This window comes from Urocitellus parryii, chromosome 3 (genome assembly GCF_045843805.1).
Source record: "Urocitellus parryii isolate mUroPar1 chromosome 3, mUroPar1.hap1, whole genome shotgun sequence".
NCBI classification, from domain to species: Eukaryota; Metazoa; Chordata; class Mammalia; order Rodentia; family Sciuridae; genus Urocitellus; species Urocitellus parryii.
The window spans coordinates 124,097,724-124,118,340 of NC_135533.1; the positions used below are offsets into that span (position 1 = coordinate 124,097,724).

Genomic DNA, 20,617 nt, shown 5'->3' on the forward strand with positions numbered 1-20,617 from the left:
TTAGGGTGGCACTGCTCCCTCCAGACTCGGGGCTCAAGCCTGGTCTCCCTCCCTCTCCCTGTGCCCAGGCGTGGAAGTGTGTCCTGGCACCCATGTGGGCCCAGGGGAAACCAGCGATGCTTGCTTGGCCAGCTACTGATGCAAAGCCAGAGGAGCAAGAGCCCTGCTCTCTCCATCCACTGCCTCCCTGGAGAGCAGCTCTTCCATGACCCAGGTGCAGGGTGAAAGGCCAAATGGCACCGTGTGGAAACAGAGCAGGCTGGTGTCCACTCCAGGACATCGGGTTGGTGCTGATTGGAGGCTGCTCCTTCTGAAAACAAGATCCTGGCTCTGCTGTCCTCAAGAACATGGTGGTGAGCAGCAAGACATCCGGGACGTGCCCTTGAACTTGGAGAAGTGCAGTGTTGGTCCCTCCCCTCTCTGCCTCCACCAGAGCCCAGGTGGCCTCCTCATCAGCGCTTTCCAGGAGGGCACCCTGGTCACTACTCTGTGTCCTCTTCTCTTCAAGCTGCCAGCTTCCAACTCTTGAAGGGCAACAGGTAAGTTCACCCCCCGCTGAAGGTAAGGGATGTCCACTGGGTGGCCATGATGTCAGTGCTCAGCGGAAGCCTTCCCAGGCTGGTTTTCCCAGCAGCTGAAGGTCAGTGGAGACTATTTCAAGAGAGGCTATGCAAACCCAGGGAGGCTACCGTTACAGTGACCACTGGACTGGTCTGCTGTGCACTCATACTGATCTACAGTCCCAGTCCTGCCGTGGGCTGGAGGTTCCTGACTCATCTGACACTCAGCCTCAGCTCCCTGATGCTGGGAGGGGAAGAAGGGGCCCCAACTGGACCCAGGGACAGAGGCCTCCAACTCAGGGCCACCCAAATATTGTCCAGGCCATGTGTGGGCAGCAGCAGAGGTAGGCAGGGCCTGGACGGCAGCCGGGCCTCTTCTAGCAACACAGTCTGCCTTCCCCTGCACCATTTCTGAAGGGTGGAAAGTTCAGGCTGTGAGTTCTGGCGGCAATCTCCAGGGCTCACCCGTGGATGGCTTCGGCCCAGCCCCACGGGCCTGTGAGGGCTGGGATGAGCACAGGTCACTCAGAGGAGGGGCCGGGGTCTGCACTGTGAGCACTTCAGAGGAAGCCTCTGCCCTCCACGAGAAAGTCCCAAAGCTGCTGATCAAATTCTCTTGACAAGTTCCTGAAGCCCCAGCCTGGCAGTCACTATGCACCTCCAGCGGCTGATCCAGGTGGACGCACCTGGGCATGGGGTCACTGGAGACCCTGCGAGTCCATGAGAGGGCCAATGGGCCCTGGCCTGGCCTGCTGGGTGCCCACCAGGGGCACGGACTGAGGTGTGGATGGCGGTGCATGGTGGGTGTGGTGGGCACAGTGGCCACAGCGGGCACGGCGGGCACGGGCCCTCAGCCCTCCAGGGGCCCCTGGAGTTTCCCCACCAGGTGCTGGTAGGTCTCCCTCTCTGCCTGCCAGGAGTGGTACCTCTGCACGTGTGCCCGCCCCTGGGCCACGATCTCTCTCTCCAGTGCAGGATCACGGATGAGTCTCTTCGCCAGCTGCACAAACTCCTGCAGAAAAGGAAGTGGGGAAGAAGGGCGGGAGCCATGGTGAGGGGGTTTCACGAAGGTGCCCACGCTGCTTTCGCTCCAGTTCTCCCTCCCACCTGCCACCCCACCCTGGAGAAAAAGACCTTCAGGAAGGACCGGAGTTAATGCCAAGCATTTGGATTAAGGGAAAAAATGTGTGCTGGGCACAGAGGCACACACCTGTAATCCCAGTGACTGGGAGGCTGAGGCAGGAGGATTGCAAGTTCAAAGCCAGCCTCAGCAACTTAGTGAGGCCCTGAACAACTCAGTGAGACCCCGTCTGAAAATAAAACATCAAAAGTGCTGGGCATGTGGCTCAGTGGTTAAGCACCCCTGGGTTCAATCCCTAGTCCCCCCCAAAAAAGGAAGAAATGTGTACACACCTATCTGTATAAAATGCCTGCAGACATGCACATGCATACATATTACACACATGTGTGCAACATGTGCAGGGACACAGGTCTACATACACCTATGCACCCACCTGCACACACACACGCATGCACACATCCGTGCCAAGGTGAGAGTCCCAGGAAATGCTGGAGCATGGGCTACGCTTCGTCCCTTTCTTCCCCAAACCAGTGAAACCTGCTGCTCTCCCTGAGGTCTCAGGAGCCGTGACACCCACCTGAGCTCAGCCTGCCATACAAACGTGGCCTTCCCAGGCTCCGAGCTGCACACACTGGACACAGAACCTCCAGGTTGCTGCCCTGCTTGTGTCTCAGGCCCCGGGGGCTCCCCTGGGCTCAGACAGTGTCTTCCCACCAAGGGTCAGTGGCACCTGGTGCAAGGGAGCTCTAAGGTTCAAGGCCAGATCTGGGTTCAAATTCTGCACAGCTTCTCCCTGCTGTGTGGCTTGGGCATGCTGGTTCACCTCTCTGAGTCCCACACTGTGGCTTATCTGTGAAGAGACACAGGACACGGGATGGGCCACACCGGCTGCATGAGGAAGGCAGGGAGAAGCAGAACCCAGAGGATCCTGCGGGGCCAAGTCTGCTTTGGTTTAGGCCACACGTATGCTCAGGCTTGTTACTCGTGCAGCTCACAGGCCTATGTGGGGATGGAAGGGCTCCTGTGGCTCAGCCTTCCCGTCAAAGCCCTCAGGACTCGCAGTCAGGGTTACTCTGGCGTTAAAGAGGATCCCCACAGAGGAGGGGAAGGCTTGTTATTTATTACACTTGCATGTAAATCACTGGCACAGCTCTCGAGCCAGGAGACACCACATGCCACATGCCATATGCCACCTCCACATCTCAGTACCCACCTACAGATGAGGGGATGGCAGAGTCTCCGGCCAGGGCTCTAAGAAGACTAAACGAGTCACTCTCCTCACCCCCCTGAGGCCACAGTGACTGAGATGAACCTTCAATGCTTCGCTTCTAAAATAAGTGTCCACGTAGTCTCAAAATTATTGTTAATTAAACATCGAAGGCCTCTGATAGCCAGCAAATAAACAGCAGTATAGACAAGAGCAGAATCATATTCTTGTATATGATATCGACGCTTTATGGTAAATTGGTATTCTCCTCACAATAAAACACAAGGGAGTCCTTCCTGCCCGGTAGTCTGAGGCAGTGGACGGGGCTTTTGCCATGGCTGGAACACCACTTACAATGCAGCTCGTAGCTTTGATTTATCTTGGGCTGAAACCCACCCCCTGCTTATCATGGCTGCAGAATGTGAGGCCACTTTACAACAGCATCTGAACAACAGTTTCCAGGGTAAAGTTGCAATAAAATACTTCTTTTTTTTTTTTTTTTTTTTTTTTTTAGCAAGCAAGCCTGGAAAGACGACTTTACCAGAGCAGGAGAGATCCTGGATTGGCCCCATAAAGCCCTGGAGGAGGAGGAGGGAAGGCAGGGGAGAGGTCGGGGACAGGGGAGGCCGGCTGAGCGTGGGTGGCCCTGCCTACTCCAAAGGTGTCACACTGACAGCAGGAGGCCCTCCAAACCCAGCCGGTGGACAGTGAGAGACTCCCTGGACTCAGACTGTCCCTTGTGTCCACTGAGGGTCTGCTTCTCCTCCCCATGAAGACAGGTGAGTGAGGGACCTCTGCCCATCCTCAGTGCCACCCACAGTGCCAGGAGCGATGCATCCAGCTCCAAGAAAAGCTTTGGGAAAGCATCCAGCCTCCACCCCAACCCTCGGGGTGCCCTGGGGAGAACCATGAGGGTGAGCACCCCATGGACAGATACTGGCCACGGCCAACACCAAAGACCAAGGAAGGCGTTGGGGTGCCATCCTAGACCATCCAGTCCCAGGCAGCTGCTCGGGACTGTCCCTGGGCGAGTGGCCCAGGCCAGACCAGCCAAGAGCCACCCGTGGAGTCCAGCCCAGACGGCTCATCGTGTGGCTGTGAGATGATGAGGTGTGGCAGGCCTAAGTCACCAGGCTGTGCAGTTTCTTGGCTACACAAGAATCAATCAGCCCTCCTTCTTCTTAGAGGAAAATAACAAGGTTATTTTCGATGCTGCCTCTCTGTGATGTGGTCTGGTGAGAAGCCCTGACCCCAACTCCCAACTGTGCTGTTGTGGTCTCCAAACAACCCACCCCATGACTGGAACATGGTGGGGCCTGAGACTTGCTTCCAACCAAGAGATACTGGCCAAGGTTGGGGCTTCAACCCCTTGCCAGGGCTGGGCTGCACAGGAAGGACCCTCCCTACACTGGCTGGGGAGGGGCTTCCTGAGCCCTTCTCAGAGCTGAGAGCAGTCCCCACCCAGCAGCCAGCTAGGGACTGGCCAACTCAGCCCTGCAATCAGAAACCAAATCCACCTCAGCCAGAGGCTCAGGCTGGAGGCAGCCTGGGGACGGCTTCATGAGACAGGACATCCTGAGCAGCAAGCCCAGGCCCGCCCCAGGAGCTGAGAGAGCAGAGCAGGCAGCTGTAGCCATCAGCCTACAGTGATCCTGTCCAGTCTGCCTAGGGCGGATGCAGCGTATTCAGGCACTGAGCCAAGAGGCCCCACCTGCCTCTGGGAAATGCTGCCTGGTTCTAAGAAGACCCTGGGGACACTGTGCCCCTTACCTCTGGTGCATTCAGGCTGCCCCGATCGGCCAGTCTCCCCACTGGAGGAAGAGGCCACACTGTGAAGGCCAGGCTGGGACACTCAGAGACAGACTCGGCTGACACGAGACATCAGGCTGGCTGCCCATCTGGGCTCTAATGCAGAATGCCTCATGGAATAGACCAAGGCACTTCACAAGAGCAGAAAACTTGCATGGAGAAGTCTACTCCTATGGGTCACGGAAGCTCCAGCATGGAGCTTGCCCCAGAGCCGATTCACTGACTGACAGGCGCTTACTGAGACCAGAGGCTGTATAATGACCACACCTGAAATTCACTTATAAAAATCAGCTATAAGCAACCAAGGTGCACAAACTGGAACAATTACAATCAAAACTAAACATGCAAATTCTAGCTCTGAAGAGAGAAAGCTGTGGACACTGTTCCAGATTAGCACTGGGAACTCAACTGCCCCCAAGAGCACAGGTGAAGAGGGCCACGCCAACCCACCTGCTGAGTGGACATGGGCCTGGCTTCTGGCCAGTTACCCTGGCTTTTTGCCAAGAAAAGTCTAAATTCTGGATATTTATGAAAAGTACCCCATGTCAAATCCAGCAAGTAATTCAAATTAAAGAACACACCAGGCCCAACAAAACCCAAGTGTGGGCCACACCGAGCCCTAGTGTGCAAACCCTGGCTCAGGTAACACATGTGCCAGGTTGGAAACCATGCAGAAATAACCACCCAATTAGGAGCTGACCTTCCTGAGCAGTCCTCGGCTGCTAGTGGGTAAATTCCTCACCAAACCCTGTCCACTGCCCCATCCCCCAGCCTTTGCCAGGATCCAGGGAGGACAAACAGGACTGGTTTCACACAGAGTAAGCAGAGGCTTAGTCAGTGGCCTTGGTTCCTAAGCTCTGTGCCCCCCCCAACCCAGCCCCCATGTTCTGACTGGACAGGTGGGGGAGGTCCTGAACACTTGTGCTGAGAGCTACCCCCAGCGATCCTGAGCAAGTCACTCAGGCAGCAGATGACCTGTCTTATTTCCTCAAAATTATTTGGCCATAAAAATAGCTTTATTTTTTGGAAGCTGCAAGTGATGAAACTGGTACTCCAAGAATTGGCACTCTAGGAGAGGGACATGTTTTTGCCTGAACCACTTTTCCTATACCTGAAACCATCCTCTTGGTCACGTTTATGACACTGACCAAATGGCCACCATTAACAGCAACCAGGAGTGGAAAGAACACATCTGATTCCCAACTGTCAGAGTGCCTGGGCCGTTCCCACAAGGACTCCATGTGGCCATCCCCTGGATGATTCAGCATAAGCCTCCCAGTCATCTCTCAGGGGGCAGCAGTAATGGGCAGGTTGGGGACAGCTGATGTTTGGTGACCCCCATACCATGGTTACATCAAAACAGCTGCTAGGGTCCCTGTAGGTGTCTGAGTCAAAGAAGCCAGCCCGCCCCTGCATGCGCTGTCCCTCTCACCCCAAGTGCAAGGTGGAGTCTGAGAAGTGGGAGGCTCTGGACCCACCAGGACGTCCCCGTGGCTATCCCACTGCGGACCCCATGCCTGACCACTAGGGAGGCTGCAGTGGGCCCTGCCTGCTCACACTGAGCTGGAAACTTTGGGCTCAGGCCCTTCATGGGAGAATGCTGAGCTTGTATCCAACAGGGCATCACACAGCCCTGGTGCCTGGATGGGGCAGTAGCAGGAGTGATGGATGTGCAGGATCCTGGCTGCTGAGAGGAGGCGAGGAGGCAGGGAAGGAGCCCTGGGGAGAGGACTGGTCCGCCTCACTCACTGTCTACCTCAGTGTAGCAAAGCTTCTTAGCACTTCTCTAACGGAGAGCACAGGCCTTGGGTGGGGGGAGTGTCCAGCCAGAACCTAGTAACAACAACCAGCCACTGCGGGGCCCTGGACCTGTGAGACCATGTTCTGGAGGCAGGTGTGGGCATCTGAAGGGTGTGGTGTGTACGCGCCTCTCTCGCGCCATCTCCAGCAGGCTCCAGGGCAGCCCCAGGACAGCTGTCCGCATTGCTGAACCTGATGCATGGGCAGTCCCTAGAAGCAACGGCCACACACGGTCACATCAGCTCAGCCAGAGTCGTGCCAGTGAGCACTGGCCCCAGAGGCGCTAAAGTCAAACGTTTTCTCGGTGCCTTTGGATCTGGTATCACAGGCGGCAGCCTGGGAAGCGCGGTGCTGTTCCTAGGACCCCCAACAGAGACAGACGCACCTGCCACCGGTAACGGTGGTCACCAAGTGGCAGAAGCTGGGACACCCTCCAACCCCTGCTGCCTCTGAGCGGGGAGCAGAGTCGGCGTAGCCACTGCTCAGTGGTGGAACCAGGGACCAGAGGGTGCACTAAACAGGACAGTTCTGCCTCTGTGCTTGTCATGCGCTCCTGCTCCAGATGTGCCAGCCATGACGTCCCTGGTGCCGCTCCAGAGTGCTCAGCCAGGAAGGGGACAGGTGGGGAGGGAAGAGGAGAGGGTGAGGGAATGCAGGGAGAGGAGGCAGCAGGGTTGAAGCAGGGGGAGGGAGGCCTGCAGTGGGAGTCTTGGGGAGTGGCAGGGGGCTTCAGCTAGGCCTGGAAAGAACAGAGGCAGAGGGGCTGGGCCAAGCGCGTGGCAGCCACCCTGTCCTGGCAGGCTCCTGAGGGGCGTCTCCCTGCTGTAAGGCCAAGGGAGGTGGTCACAGCCCACAGGCCAGCATGGAGCCACCCACAGCCCCTGTCCTGCTGCTGGCCATCAACCTTGCTCGCAGATGGATGGACGGCACAAGGAACTCTCACTCTCCCTGACACAGCCACCAGCTGTGCTCCCAGGTCACACTCACAGGGTGTCATGGCTCGATGGCCACCCTAATGGTCATGAGCTTACTTCACCTGTCTGGCCGCCCTCTGCCTCAGACTTCCAGAGAACCTGCCCACAGGCCACACGTGACGCCCTCAGGTGGGCTGGTGGGTGGGAAATGAGGACAGCGGCTGGGCCTCTGTAGAGGTAAGAGGAGCGGCTCTTCCACCCCAGCTCTGAGGAGGGCTTGGCTCCCAAGGAGGAGAGGGGAGGAGGGCAGGGTACCCACTAGGAGGATGAGGAAGGGGAGGAGGAGGAGGGAGGGGGTGGGCTGACATTTCTGCTGACAGTCTAAGTACCGGTGAGGTTCCCTCAGGGGTGCTGGCCTCATCTAGCACAGGCGCCTGTGATCAGGATGCAACTTCAAACAGAGCTGGTCAGGCATGGTGACCAGACCCAACAGGGGCCAGGGGCAAAATGCCTGCTGCCATCCGCTCCTTTGAAAAGCAAGCAGTTAAGCTGCATTTGTGTGCACACTGCATGGCCACCACCAAGCTCAGCAACAGCCCTCCTGCCCACAGGGTGGCTTTGACACCCAGGCGCCATCGCCTCCTCCTGGGCATTGGGACAGCTGCACAGATCTGCCAGAGTCCCTGCCCGGGGACAGTGAGCAAGGGCCTGCCCTTGGGAGCCCAGATCTGCCAGGAGGCGGGGCCCAGGGAGAAGCACGAGCACAGTCCCAAATGGTCACAGTGGGAGAGGGAACATAGTACCATGAGGAACGGGGTGGGGCCCGCTGCAATAGGGCCAAGAGGGAGCCAGCTTGGGGACCACAGGGCAGGATAGCTGAGGTCCTGAGCAGAGGAGGGAGAAGCAGGGCCACATGGGAGCCCATCTAGGAGGCTCACTGCCTCCTCAGTGCCCTGGAAAGCCCAGAGGGTATAGGGCCTTCGGCTGCTGGGGACCCTGCATGGGCTGGGATGGAGGAGGCTGCTGAAGGAGCCCAGATGAGACTGGGCAGTGACTTGGAGTGTGTGTGGGGGGGACACTGGAGAGATAGAGCCCACTTGATTTTGGAGACAAAACCAGCAAGAAGTGGGGCCAGAGGGGAAGAGGCAGGTGGAGGGTGGGAGGCCCTGGACAGTACCCAGGGCTGCTGGCTGGCCCCACCGTCTCCAGCAGCATCACCCTGGCTGCAGCCCAGGGCGTCCTCTCAGGCCGCCTGCCCAACTTCCTCAAGTGCTAGCAGTTGAGGTCCTTCTTTCTGAAGTCCAGGAGTCAGGGCAAGCCTGCTGGGCTGGTCCACAGGCAGCCCATGGGGCTGTGATTCCAGCAGGTGGAAGGAGAGGATGTCCTGCTGGCCTGGGTGTGCTTGGGGGCTACTGAGGGACCTGTGGAGCTTTTTGGATCACTCTGGGTCTCAGCCAGCTGCTCCTCAAGTCACAAGTCCAGCTGAATGCACTGGCCATGCTCAGAGCAGGGGCTCAGCCAGTCTGGGGGAGCTGCCCTGCAGCCGCGGAGTGGGGAGGGGGGCGGAGGCCCCGGGTGTCCTCAGTGGGAGGAACACACTTCCTCTCTCCCTTGAGGTCAAGAGCACTGCAGAGAAGCAGGGTTCCCCTGCCTCACCCGGAGGGCCAGGGCCACATGCAGCTCCAGGCCTCGCACTGGCCACACAGGGCCAGGCCCCTGCTCAACTCACAGTGGGGCGCAGCCTCCCTTCACTGGGGCAAGAGCCCCACCTGGTGGCTCAGCCCTGTTACAGCTTCGCCTCAAGGACCATCAGAGGGACAAGCAAAAGACAGGGACTTAGAAAGGACAAGTCCCTTCTCCTGAGAATGAAGACAAGCAAGCAGTGAGAGGATCCGCTTTGAGGACTCTTGGGTGGAAAAGTGCCACCTCTCCTACCTAAAGGAGAGGGGAGGAGGAGGGAGGTGGAGAACACGGGAGAGAGAGACAGAGAGAGAAGTGGAGGGTAGGGGAAGGAGGAGGCAGAGCGATACAGAGAAACTGAGGAAGAGACCAAGGAATGGACTCAGGAAAAGGCAGAAGGAAAGGGAGAGGCTGAGGCCGAGCCACAGAGGGCAGGCAGGGTGGGGACAGTGGGCTGCTCCAGGTGGCCGAGTGCGGCTCTGGAATCAAACTCCTGGGGGCTGGGCTGGGTGGGCGGCTCTAGGACAGTGGCCCAGGGCTCGGGACTTGCCCTCTCTGGCTGTCGTGAAGACAAGGCAGCATGCTGGCAAGGGGCCAGCACACAGGAAGGCCAGCTGCGGCCCCTGCCCAGACGGCCCTGGAGCCCCTCTGTGCGACACTGCAGTTGCCGCTCATCACCAGCCAGGGCTTCTGAACACCTGGGAGGTGGCCTGTGTGCCGGAGGAAGGGCACTCTTCCTCATTATTTTTAACAGATTTAAAATTTTAAACCTGTACTTATTCAGTTACTCAAAAATTTTATGCATTTGGAACAACCTGGAGAGGCAAATCTATTTTTTAGGCATAGATCCTCCCGAGCTAGATGCAGACCAAGTTTTCAATAAGAACCTAATCTCCAAATTGAGCTGTAATGGAGTGCCAAGCATGCACAGCACTGCAGAGGCTTAGTGGGAACAAAGAATGCGGGTTCTAATAGTGTTGATGTCACTTCTAGCTGAGATGATGCAAGTTCAAATAGGCTGAGTTAAATCAAGTGTATTACGAAAATAGAATTCTTCTTTTTCTTTATTTTTTCTTAAATATGGCTACTATAAAAACGTGACTGGTGTCCTTGGCTGCCCTCTTGTCCACTGGACGGACCACTCATGCCACTGGCCCAGCACCTGATTGCACACTCCAGGCAGGCTCCCCACCCATGGGTCAAGTCCAGCTGTCCTTTCCACTCTCGAGCTTGCTGGGTTTACTCAAGAAGCAATATGGCCATCGGACTTGCAAATCCATGCAAACGCGTTTTGGATTAACTTCCAGCGTGGGCCACGTTGTCCGGAGCTTCTTTTTGGGTTTCAGTGGAGATGCCATCCACATCTTGGAGACCACCACATCCGGGTTTTACCCTGATGAGGTCCCATCAGGTCCAGGCACTGGAAGGGTGCCTCCTTATCAGCGCAGCATTTAACTTCTGAGAATTACATGTTAGCTTAAGAGTTAACAGACGCAAGAAGGAAGTCCTATGTTATGTAATGTTGGCTGACCTCCACCCAGTCCCCCAGGGACACTGTGATATGAACGTGACATGGGACATTCTCGGGCTGGCACCTGCCTCTCATAGAACACAGCCTAGATGTTCTGACTGCACTGAGCACAAGCTGGCCATGTCCCCTGCTGCTCAGCACCAGGCTCAACTGTGCTGCAGAAGATGGCCTCTGGTCCCTGTGGTTCCCCTCAAGGAAAGGTTGAGCCTCTACAGCATGTGTTTCCTGTTATCCCTTCAAGACGGGTCATAGTCTCCATCTTCCAGACGAGGGGACGAGCACAGAATAAAAAGGGCTTCAGGGATCATTCAGATCTCAAGCAGGAAACTCCAGTCCTGAGGCCGGCTCAGCCTGGTGGAGAGTTTGAGGCTATCTGTCCAACATGCCTCACGTTTTCCAAACACTGAGCCACTGTCTGTTTAAAGGAAAAAGAAATTATCTCTACTAAAATCTCACATCACGGAGAGCAGTAAGGACAGTGGCTGGGACACAGCAGGCACGTACTCCATGAACGTCAGTCTCTGCTTCATGACTATCCCCAGTTTTTCTACTCTTGTCTAAAACACAAACAGAATATCCCTGTAAAATAAGCTTGAGCTACCCATCTAGGTTCTGGCCCAGAGAATATGGATTCACAGTTTCTATTAAATGTCAAATGGATTTTAATTTTGAAGCTATTTAAAAAAAAAAAACACACAGGGAAATAGTGCAACTCTTTTCTTTTAAAAGGCAAAATCACAGGATTGTTGCAGTAATGGAAAATCAATGTTGAATAGGTTTGGAAGGCTTAGCTCATACTGAAGTTTTCCAGGGGTGAGGGGTGTAAAATAGAGACCATTCTATTCTTGCCACACTTGATTTTGTCTAACCATCAATTGTTTTAAAATTTTTTTAGTTTCTCTGGAGCGCCCAAAGCCCACTTCCCTCCTTCCTGATTCCCTTTATCTTCATGCCAATAGCTGCCACCCAGGGGGGCTCTTGGGTTCTGGCTGGAACAGGTCACTGTTAACACACTGTGTGCCAGGTCCTGCGCTGGTGCCGGCCTGTCTCGAGAGGCAGACCCAGAACACCCTGAAGGGGTACCTTCCCCCACGGTGCAGGTGCAGAAGGAGCCCTGGGGGCTGCAGAAGGGAGAGCGGGGGAGGCCCTGGAGGGCAGAGTGGCAGGCAGGGCTGCCCAGGGCAGCTTGCTGACTGCTGCCAAATGTGTGGACATTCTCCAAGGGCAGCAGGACACCTAAGGGCACCCCAGGCAGGAACACCCTCCATCTGCACCTCTCAGCTTTAGGTAGTCGACTCCCCTCCCCACACAGCTCACACTCAGATCTCCAGCAGTTCCTAGAGCAAGCGAGGGTCCAGAGGGGCTTCACGGGAAAGGAAATATGTGGCTTGTCTCCAGCAGGGCCCCGTGGCACCCCCAGTGATCTCCCTCACCTCCAAGGAGGCCCGTGTTCTTCCTTGAAGCTCTTTCTGGGGTCCCGCATGGTCACCGTCCTTTCTTGGAGTCCAGCCCTATAGGCAGGACCACATTCTTCCTTGCTTGTAGCCTGCTGCCCTGGCATGACACACGCTGTTCCCAAGCCTGCCTCCTGGGCCCCTTCTCCAGCACAGCAGGACAAGCTGATGCGAAGGAGAGCTTCACATGACACGCACTTGTGGCCTCGAGGTTTCTGAAGGTCAAGGTGCAGCCGTGGCTGAGCCAGCCTCAGCTCCTGGCCTCACGGGACTGAAACCAAGGAGTTGGCTCCATCCCTGGAGGAGCAGGCCCTCGAGCCCACAGGCTGTCGGCAGGGTGCAGCTCCTGGCTGTGGGACGGACAAGCTTGCTCTTGCTGGCTGTCGACTAGGAGCTGCTCCTGGCTCCTAGAGGCTGCCCAGGGCTCCTCTCCATGGGCTCTCACAGGCCCTGGCCCTCCTAGTCCCTCCCAACTCCTGCTCTGACCTCTAGACCCGCACTTAGAGGTGAGTCTCCTTTATATTCTTGATCAAGGCATAAAAGCTAAAGCGGAACCTGTAACTCTAGATTTAGCAAGAGTCTAAAGAGCATGTATGGCTGTATATGTTACTATTTATATTATACAAATTATATATATTTATAATTATATATACAAAGCACTCACAAGGTCACCAGCAGCCCTCACAAGGCCCAGCCTCTCCAGGGCCACTGCCTCCTGCCCCTGCTCCACCCGGCTTCCACTTGGGAGAGTTTAAAGTGGCACTATAGAGGAACTGGGCACTGTTATTTTGGAAGATGGGGGTGGTCAGTTTGCCAGCATGCAGTGCTGGGCCTCGGCTGGTTTCGGGAGAACTGGGCTGTGGTAAAAAGCAGCAAGCCTGTGTCTGTGGCATGGACAGGCGAGCGCAGGCCACACTCCACCCCTGACCAGCCCCTAGTTGTTACCGCTGAGAGGGAGGAGCCCAGCACACTCATGCCTGTCAGGCAGGCCAGGACCCCCCACCTGCTGTGTCCCCCACCCCGAACACAGCCATGGCGTCCCCTCCACTAGGCACCAGAGGGCTCCTGGCCCTGCAGTTCTTTAGCCCTGAAGCTCATTGGTTGCCAGTTTGTGCTGGAGCCTGTGACCCTGCATGCTGGGGGCAAGAAGCGGGATCTGGGGACAAGATCTGGTGTTAGAGAAAGGGTTAGCTATCTGGGACCAGACCCTGCAACAAGATACTTGGAAAAAACGAATTTCCTTAAGTTATTGTCACTTCTAGAACAACTTCCTATTTTTCTGAAACTAGCATGTGCTTTGACAGTCAGGAGCAGCACCTGGTTTTTAAAAGCACAGATTTAAAGAACGAAGCTTGCATCCATTTCCCCCCAGACTGCAAATCCCTCCCTTCCCCCCATGCCTAAGCCTGCCAGGCTCTGACCCTGCTCCAGGCCCCATGTGTCACCTCCCTGGGCCCTGCCACAACTCTAAGAGGCAGGCGTTGTCCTCCGTTTCACTGGTCCCAAAGAGAAAGTGGTTCTTGGAGAGTTGGGCCACGCGGCCAGAGTCCCAGGCCTGCACAGGAACCCAGGGTCGGCAGGCAGGTGACCCCCAGGGCTTACTTGCGGACCCAGCAGCAACGCCTGGGCAAAGCCCTCGCACACCTCCCGGGTGGCGGAACGTGCCTGCACCCCAGCAGTCACAGGTCAGCCCACTGTGCCCTCCGTCGGCTGCACAGCTTGGCTTTGTTTTCCGGTGCATACGTGTGTGTGATCACACGTGTAAGCACCTTGCATACGTGTTTTTGAGCAAGCATGTAAGCATCCTGCCTGCATTTACTTTTGTTTCAAGGGACTATAAGTGAGGGCACCCGGCCACCTTCTGAAAGCCATGGGGCTCCACCAGTACGAGGTGCCTGAAGAATGCCTAGCTCAGTACCACAGAAACCAGGAGCACTGAGAGTGAGCTGGCCAGCACAAGCCCAGTCTAGCCACGTGGTGGCTGAGCCAGAAATGGAACCCAGTGGGCCCACTGCTTGAGCCTCCTTTATTCCCTCCAGTCACGTCCCCGCAGCTGCTCTGATGGAAACAGGAGAAGCCACGTTGCACACAGGGCCCCTCCTGACCATGCCAGGGACACCGAGCTCCCGCAGACACAGAATCAAGAGCCACTCTCCACAAACGTGCATGGAAACTGTGTAGAGCTGATCGATGCAAGGCAATGGCTTTACCTGGGGATCAGAGAACAGCAGCCCAGTGACTCCGTGCTTCACCAGGGCAGCATTCCCAGGGATGTTCCTGGCCAACACAGGGACCTCCAGATCCATCGCCTGGGGAGACAGGAGGAGACACAGGGCACATCTTGAGAGTTGGGCGGTTGAGGGAGAGTAACTTCTCAGGTTAGCCAAGTCGCTGGCCATGGGCACAGTATGGACCTGCCTGCCAAAAAGACACCCCATTGCAGCCTGCACTTTCAAACTACATCTAAACTTTCAGAAGCCCTGGGAAATGGCACGCTGTCACAATCACATCTGACACAATCACTATTCCAACGTCACAGAGCCAGCTAGGAGTTAGAGACAGTAAATGGTTAAGTCCTGGTGCCAGGGACTTGACTCTGGACAAACACGTGAGTCGTGACAGACACGCCCAATACCTCTTTGCCTCTGAACCCACTTGGGTCCAGTTTCCCTAGAGCTCTCCCACCTCACAGGTGGATGGAGGCTTCACATCAACCCTTCTGAACCCTCTGCCGCAGTCACCTCTTTCAGCAGTATGGCTGCTGCTCGCAGAGAGACTGCCTGTACTTCAGGGCCAGTCCAAGGAAACTCAGTGACCAGGGCTGCCTGGGAACAAAGGAAGCCCAAGTACAGAGGGGCAGATGTGGCACCCGTGTGGATGAATGGCTGAACTTGTGAGCAGCTCCAGTGCCATCCCTAGTCCCTCGACACGTTGCACTGAGCCAATGATCATGGCTTGGTCTGAGCACACCACTGACACATGCTCAGCATGTCGGATCTTACATCACTGAGCTATGAGAGCCTCTCCTGGGTATGCAGGGGCATTTGGGGTGTAATTCTTTGATGCAAGAACTACCCAGTGCCTTGAAAAATACCCCTCTTCCCACAGCTCCCTGCACCCTAAACACGTGCCAGTTACGTAAACCTAGCTGTGACTACTCAAGAGACCCATCATTTTCCAAAGTGGGCAGGGCATAATCCTGCCACACATGTACACACGAACATTCGCACTTTGAGACCTGTCAGTCAAACTGCCACAGCCACAGTTGTCTTGGAGACGTTCCCTCACTAGAGCCTGCAGGCTCAAGGTCAGGGGTTGAGCCCTTGCTGCCTCTGTCTGTGGAACTGAGCCTCCCTCCCTCCTCCCAGGTGGCAAACTGTGCTGGACAGGAGAGAGAGAGAGAGAGAAGGGGGCAGACACAGAGAAGAAGCAGTGTGTGAATTAGGAAGACAGGGATAGAAAATGGTTCTTGGTGTTCTTTTAATGCAATTCTACACAGAACTTGGGACTGGACTCAGCTCAAACTTGGAAGGAGCTATGGTTTCAGGACTATTCACCCTGCTGCTGTGCACCCAGCCCACTGTCGGGGAGGAACGTGCTTTAGCAAGTGGCACTCTCACATGCTTCCATGGGGAAGCAAGCAGATTCTGACAGGTCAAAGATCACTTCCTTCAGATGCAACATGCCCACTCGGTGATGAGCCGCTGGGCTACTTGAATTGCCCCTAATGAAGCGCACCCCTATTCAGCCTCCACAATCAGTTCCATTCAGAACCCTTCGTCCAAAGGTTATTTTGGACTTTTCAAAAGGAACACAACATCAACATTTTAAGGCAGGCAGAATTGCCAACAGCTGCCTTTCCTTTGAAGTAAACGAGGTTTGACAGCAATTCATCTGCGATGAAGTGCTGTGTGTGCTAGTTATAAAATCATTCCCCGGCTCCGCTTTACCTTTTCTTAAGAAGTTGAAAAAAGTGTGTATTTCCATACAAAGGAGCGACTCAGCAGCCGCTGTAAGGGTGCATTCTAAGAATGTACATATTCAAAGCTAAAAGGAAGGGTGGACAGTGTTGTCCCCATGCTGCGGCTGAGAGCCCAGTGGTGCTGGTGTGATCGGCAGGCACAGACCTGGGCGTGGACACCTGGCAGGAGAGAAGCCACTGCAGGTTCTCACTCTGTGCTCTCAAAGCCTCCCAGTGCCGATTCCTGTTCTCGGCATTTAGCTTCTACTGGCTCCCGAGTGTTTCTTCCCAAATGATGCCAGATTAGAAGAAAACATTAACTCTAATCATTTCTTAAATTTAGGGAGAGTATTTTCTTGTCCTACTTTATCATGTTGTCTGAAACCCTAACTTTGAAAATCGTACCTTTTGTCAGTAAGTTTGGTGCAGGCCAAAGCACATGCACTATGGACAGGACACTAAGACGGTGGCCGGCTGTGGGATCACACAGGAGCGCACCCTGCAGGGTCCCTAGATGTGGGGAACCAGACTTGGCACCAGAGAAGGGAAAGCCTGTGCGGTGGGCGTGTGCCAGAGCCATCTTGGGGACTCAGAGTGAAGTAGTTAAGCGGCTCTGGTCACATTCCCTTTCCCAGAAAGCTCTCCAGTGAGAAGGGATGCTTTAGGGGGTCAGGTTACAAAGTAGACAGTAGACTGATGCCCTCTCACAGTGCACGTACTGCCCAGCAGAGCCCACCAGGACTTCCTGAGCAGAGCCTTCCTGCAGTGGTCTCAGCCCAGCAAACACAGGCAGCTCTGGCTGCTGCCTGCAGAGCTGTGCTGGAGATGCACGCGGGGCCATGGCGTGTCCCCAACACTAGACAGAGGACAGAGCCAACCGGCGTCCACCGCACCACCGTCCCCTTCCCTTCAGGGACAGGGTGCAACTCTTCTGCTCAAGACAGAGCAGCCAGAAGAGAGGTGGCATAAAACAGGCTGCTTTCGAACAGCTCCGTGGCCTTCCTGGGAAGCGACCCAGAGGGTCGGGGGACAACACAGGCCGCATCTATTTGTCTCTGCAGCTGGTGAGGGCAGTGGCTGTGGGCAATGGGGTGACATTTTGGAGGCCCAGACTGAACTGCAAGGGGGCTTTAAACTCCGCAGGTCGTGCTGCTTTGGTCTTTCAGCTTGGAGAGTGTTACTGACCAAGACATCACTGTCACAAGTGGGGGACGGAGGGACCGTCTCACCCCACGCTGAGACCCCTCACAGGGTTACCTCCAGAATGGCGGCCGACATGCCCTCGGAGACAGAGCTGTTCACCAGAGCGAAGCAGTTCCTCAAGGCCGCATGCAGGTCCTCCCGCTGCATCTCCCCCATCAGCCGGACCCCGGAGGCCCTGAAACAGAGCAGGAGGGGCTGCATCCAGCTGGCCCAGGAGGGGCTGCAGGCCCCGGCCCCCGAGGAGGGACATGTGGGTCAACGCTGGTGGTGCTGGTGGAGGCTTTGGGAAGGCCACCCTGGGGTGAGGAGGCACATTGGGCCACACCTGGGTGACAAGGGACTGAAACTCGGGCTTCCATTTAGGACCAGCTTCATGAGGGAGATACACGCTCTCAAACACAGAGAGTCAGACGGCTTTTGCCCTTTCCTGGGTAGGACCAGGAAAACAACACCTCTCTAATAATTCAACCTTTCCCCAAATGACTTTATGAACACTAATGAGGGAAAAATGAATAGCAATAAATAGCAGAAATATTAAAAGATCATTAAATACTACAAGATAATTAAATAATTGTATATAAGAAGATAATTGGGCTGGGGATATGGCTCAAGCGGTAGCGCGCTCGCCTGGCATGCGTGCCCCCCGGGTTGGATCCTCAGCACATACAAACAGAGACGTTGTGTCCGCCGAGAACTAAAAAATAAATATTAAAATTCTCTCTCTCTCTCTCTCTCTCTCTCTCTCTCTCTCTCTCTTAAAAAATATTAAAAAAAGATTATAAGTGGAAATATTAAAAGAGAGACGTAGTGAAAGAGACACACAGCTTGTAGTCTTGGTCTGTTTTCTGACCAATTGTCACCTCCATCCTCATATGCGGGGTTGTCACCCCACAACCACCGTCTTGAAGCTTCTCTCTCCCCTTCCACACTGTGCCGTTTCCCTGCATTCCTCCAAACTCTTTTCAAGTTTTCCAATGAGATTCCCAAGGGATCTCCCTGGCCATTCCCTGAAGACCAGTAAGACGGGCGTCTTAGGTTCTTGGCCTATCAGTTTCCTTGCCTGGACAAGGAAGCCAAAAACAGGATCTCATAGGATCACGGGAGGATTAAAAGGCGTGACAGCAGCAAGGTGCTTGGCGCAGTGCCTGGGACTTCGGGGGAGAGAACTGTGCCTTTCACTGGCCACTTGGGCCCCTCGTGCAAAGTGCCTTTTCCCCTCCCTTACCTCTTGACCCTGGCTTTCACTTCCCTGGTGAACACGGGGTCGACCTGAAAAGAGAGAGACAGACCAATGAGTGCCGGTCCCAGAGAATCAGGTGGTGGCAACACAGCCAGACTCCATTATCCCGAAAGGAAAACAATAAAGGAAACTATGTCCTGAGTCTGGTGATGAAGCAGTAAACATGGCGGCCAGTAAACATGGCGGCAGAAGGGACCCCAGGAGAGGAGGGGGGCTGTTATGCATCTCCTGCAGGAGGCAGACCCATGGGCAGAGATGGGAGCCCTTGGGTGACCTGAGGTCCTGGGAGGAGCAGCAGTGGTACCCCAAGCCCTGCAGTGAGGCTGCTTGCTATCAGTGCACGTGGAAATTGTCCTCAACACCCTGAGCAGGCCTAGGGCAGGGCATCCAGGGGGTCCAGGAGCCCTCTGGAAACACAGGCGTGCAGGCTCACCAGGGCTCCACTTGGATTCTCTAGGTTGGGAAGGGCACAAGCACCCATGTGACCACCTCCAGGACAGTGTTTAAGACACCACATGAGTGGGCAGGACTTTCTGCAATGAGGCTTTGTGCTAAGTGACCTGCCCAGTGTGGCCAGAGGCAAGTGCTCTGAGCACAGTCAGGGCTGGCCACGGAGCAGGTAGACTTGGCGCAATTTTGACTTAACGGTATTTCCCACTTACGACGGTTTGCAGGGAGCAGCCCCAGTGTAAGTCAAGGAGCATGTGGATAAGCTAAATCAAAAAGTGTCCTTCCCAGGGATGGGGACCCCGAGTACCTGGGACTGAAGAGGAAAGGAAGCCACCGGGGTGGCCAAGGGATCACTGTGCCAAGGGAGCCAGCACCCCATTCCTGACCAGAACCCCTGTGATGCTGAGTGCGATGAGCTGTGAGGGTGGGTGGGCTCAGTGCAGCTGCCAGAGGGCCCTCCTCGCCCATCAGCCCACTCAGCACGAGGCGGCAGGACGTCCTTCCTCACCACATCCGCCCCACCTAACCACAAGCTCTTCCCAACCCACCTGGAGGCTGCCGTCCTGCCCTGACTGTCCCTCCATGAGTGGTCAACAGCACGACTTTAAAATAACTGAAAACATCTTAAGTTTATGCAAAGCTGTCACAGAATCCTCGACATGGTCTCAGATCACAGGCCGACGAGGGCGTGAGCAGAGCACGAAGCGTCTGCGTCTCCCTGGGGCTCGGAGGCGCTGGGAGCCGGCAGAACCAAGTTCTGTTCCCATTTACACCTCCAGTGGGAGGGGCGAACGGAGGCCAGGCAGCTCTGAAGACTGGAGGCTGTCCCTCTGGCTGACACCATGCTGCTTCCTAGAATCGTGTGTGCACTATCCTCTGGTAAGAAAATGCTTCGTGTGTGTGCTGGACCCCAGGTATTCCACTGAACCACTCTGGGCTGCCGGGCTCCCCACAAGGGTAAGTAACGTTAGGTTTATTGACACCTCTGGCGTCCTTACGTGTTGGGCTCGACACCAATCGGTGTCAGGAAGCTCACAGTGACATAGCAGGTCTCTAAAGAGTGTGGTCAGGAGGGAAATGGGCAGGGGGCTGGCTACTCCCCTTTCCTGCAGTCCTTGGGAGAAGACCTTAACAGAGCCACCCTAGCTGTGCAGGGGGCACGCAGCCCATCCTACATGGCCCTGCTCACACAGCCCTGCATCATATCCTGGAGTCACATGAGTATAGGAGCTCACAGGAGCAGTACAGTGGCCAGACCTCCCCAGCAAGTCCTCCAGCTTCTCCCTGGGGGGTGAACAGTGTGCTGGGCCAGGGCAGCCCTGGCCAAGCACCACACCACTGGGAACCACTGTGCCGGCCTGCCTCAGGGGTGGATGCGTAAGGATGCAGAAGAAATTTGACATCATTCCTAGAAAAACTCATGAGCAACTTGGTGTTTTCCGCCACTGTACATGTTATAGTCGATGCTCTGCCTCTCACTAGGTGCCAGACCTGGGCTGAGCCCCATGCTGAGCCCGCCACACACAATAACTCAGTCCTTGCCATAATCCCGCTATCATTGTCCCTTTCTACACATGAGGACACTAATGCTCAGAGAGGTCGTGTAACCTCACCAGGATCACACAGCTGCTGGAAGGACACCGGGCCGGTATGCAAATTCAGGCAGTGACTCTGACACCTGGATCCTTAAAACCAAGCTCTCCTGCATCTCCTGCCTCTCCGGCTTC

The 20,617-nt window shown here is 55.6% G+C and overlaps 1 protein-coding gene across 1 annotated transcript in view; it reads right to left on the reverse strand.

Annotated features, from left to right (window-relative positions):
• Positions 1 to 1,410: 1,410 nt before the first annotated feature.
• Positions 1,411 to 20,617, reverse strand: part of Glt1d1 (glycosyltransferase 1 domain containing 1) — a 69,178-nt gene continuing 49,971 nt past the window's right edge. Inside the window, exons 9-12 of the mRNA XM_026408048.2 lie at positions 18,426 to 18,469; positions 17,255 to 17,375; positions 14,247 to 14,345; positions 1,411 to 1,572 (exon numbers count right to left, since the gene is read on the reverse strand). Of these exons, the coding sequence (XP_026263833.2) occupies positions 1,411 to 1,572; positions 14,247 to 14,345; positions 17,255 to 17,375; positions 18,426 to 18,469 (426 nt within the window). The remainder of the gene's footprint in view (positions 1,573 to 14,246; positions 14,346 to 17,254; positions 17,376 to 18,425; positions 18,470 to 20,617) is intronic.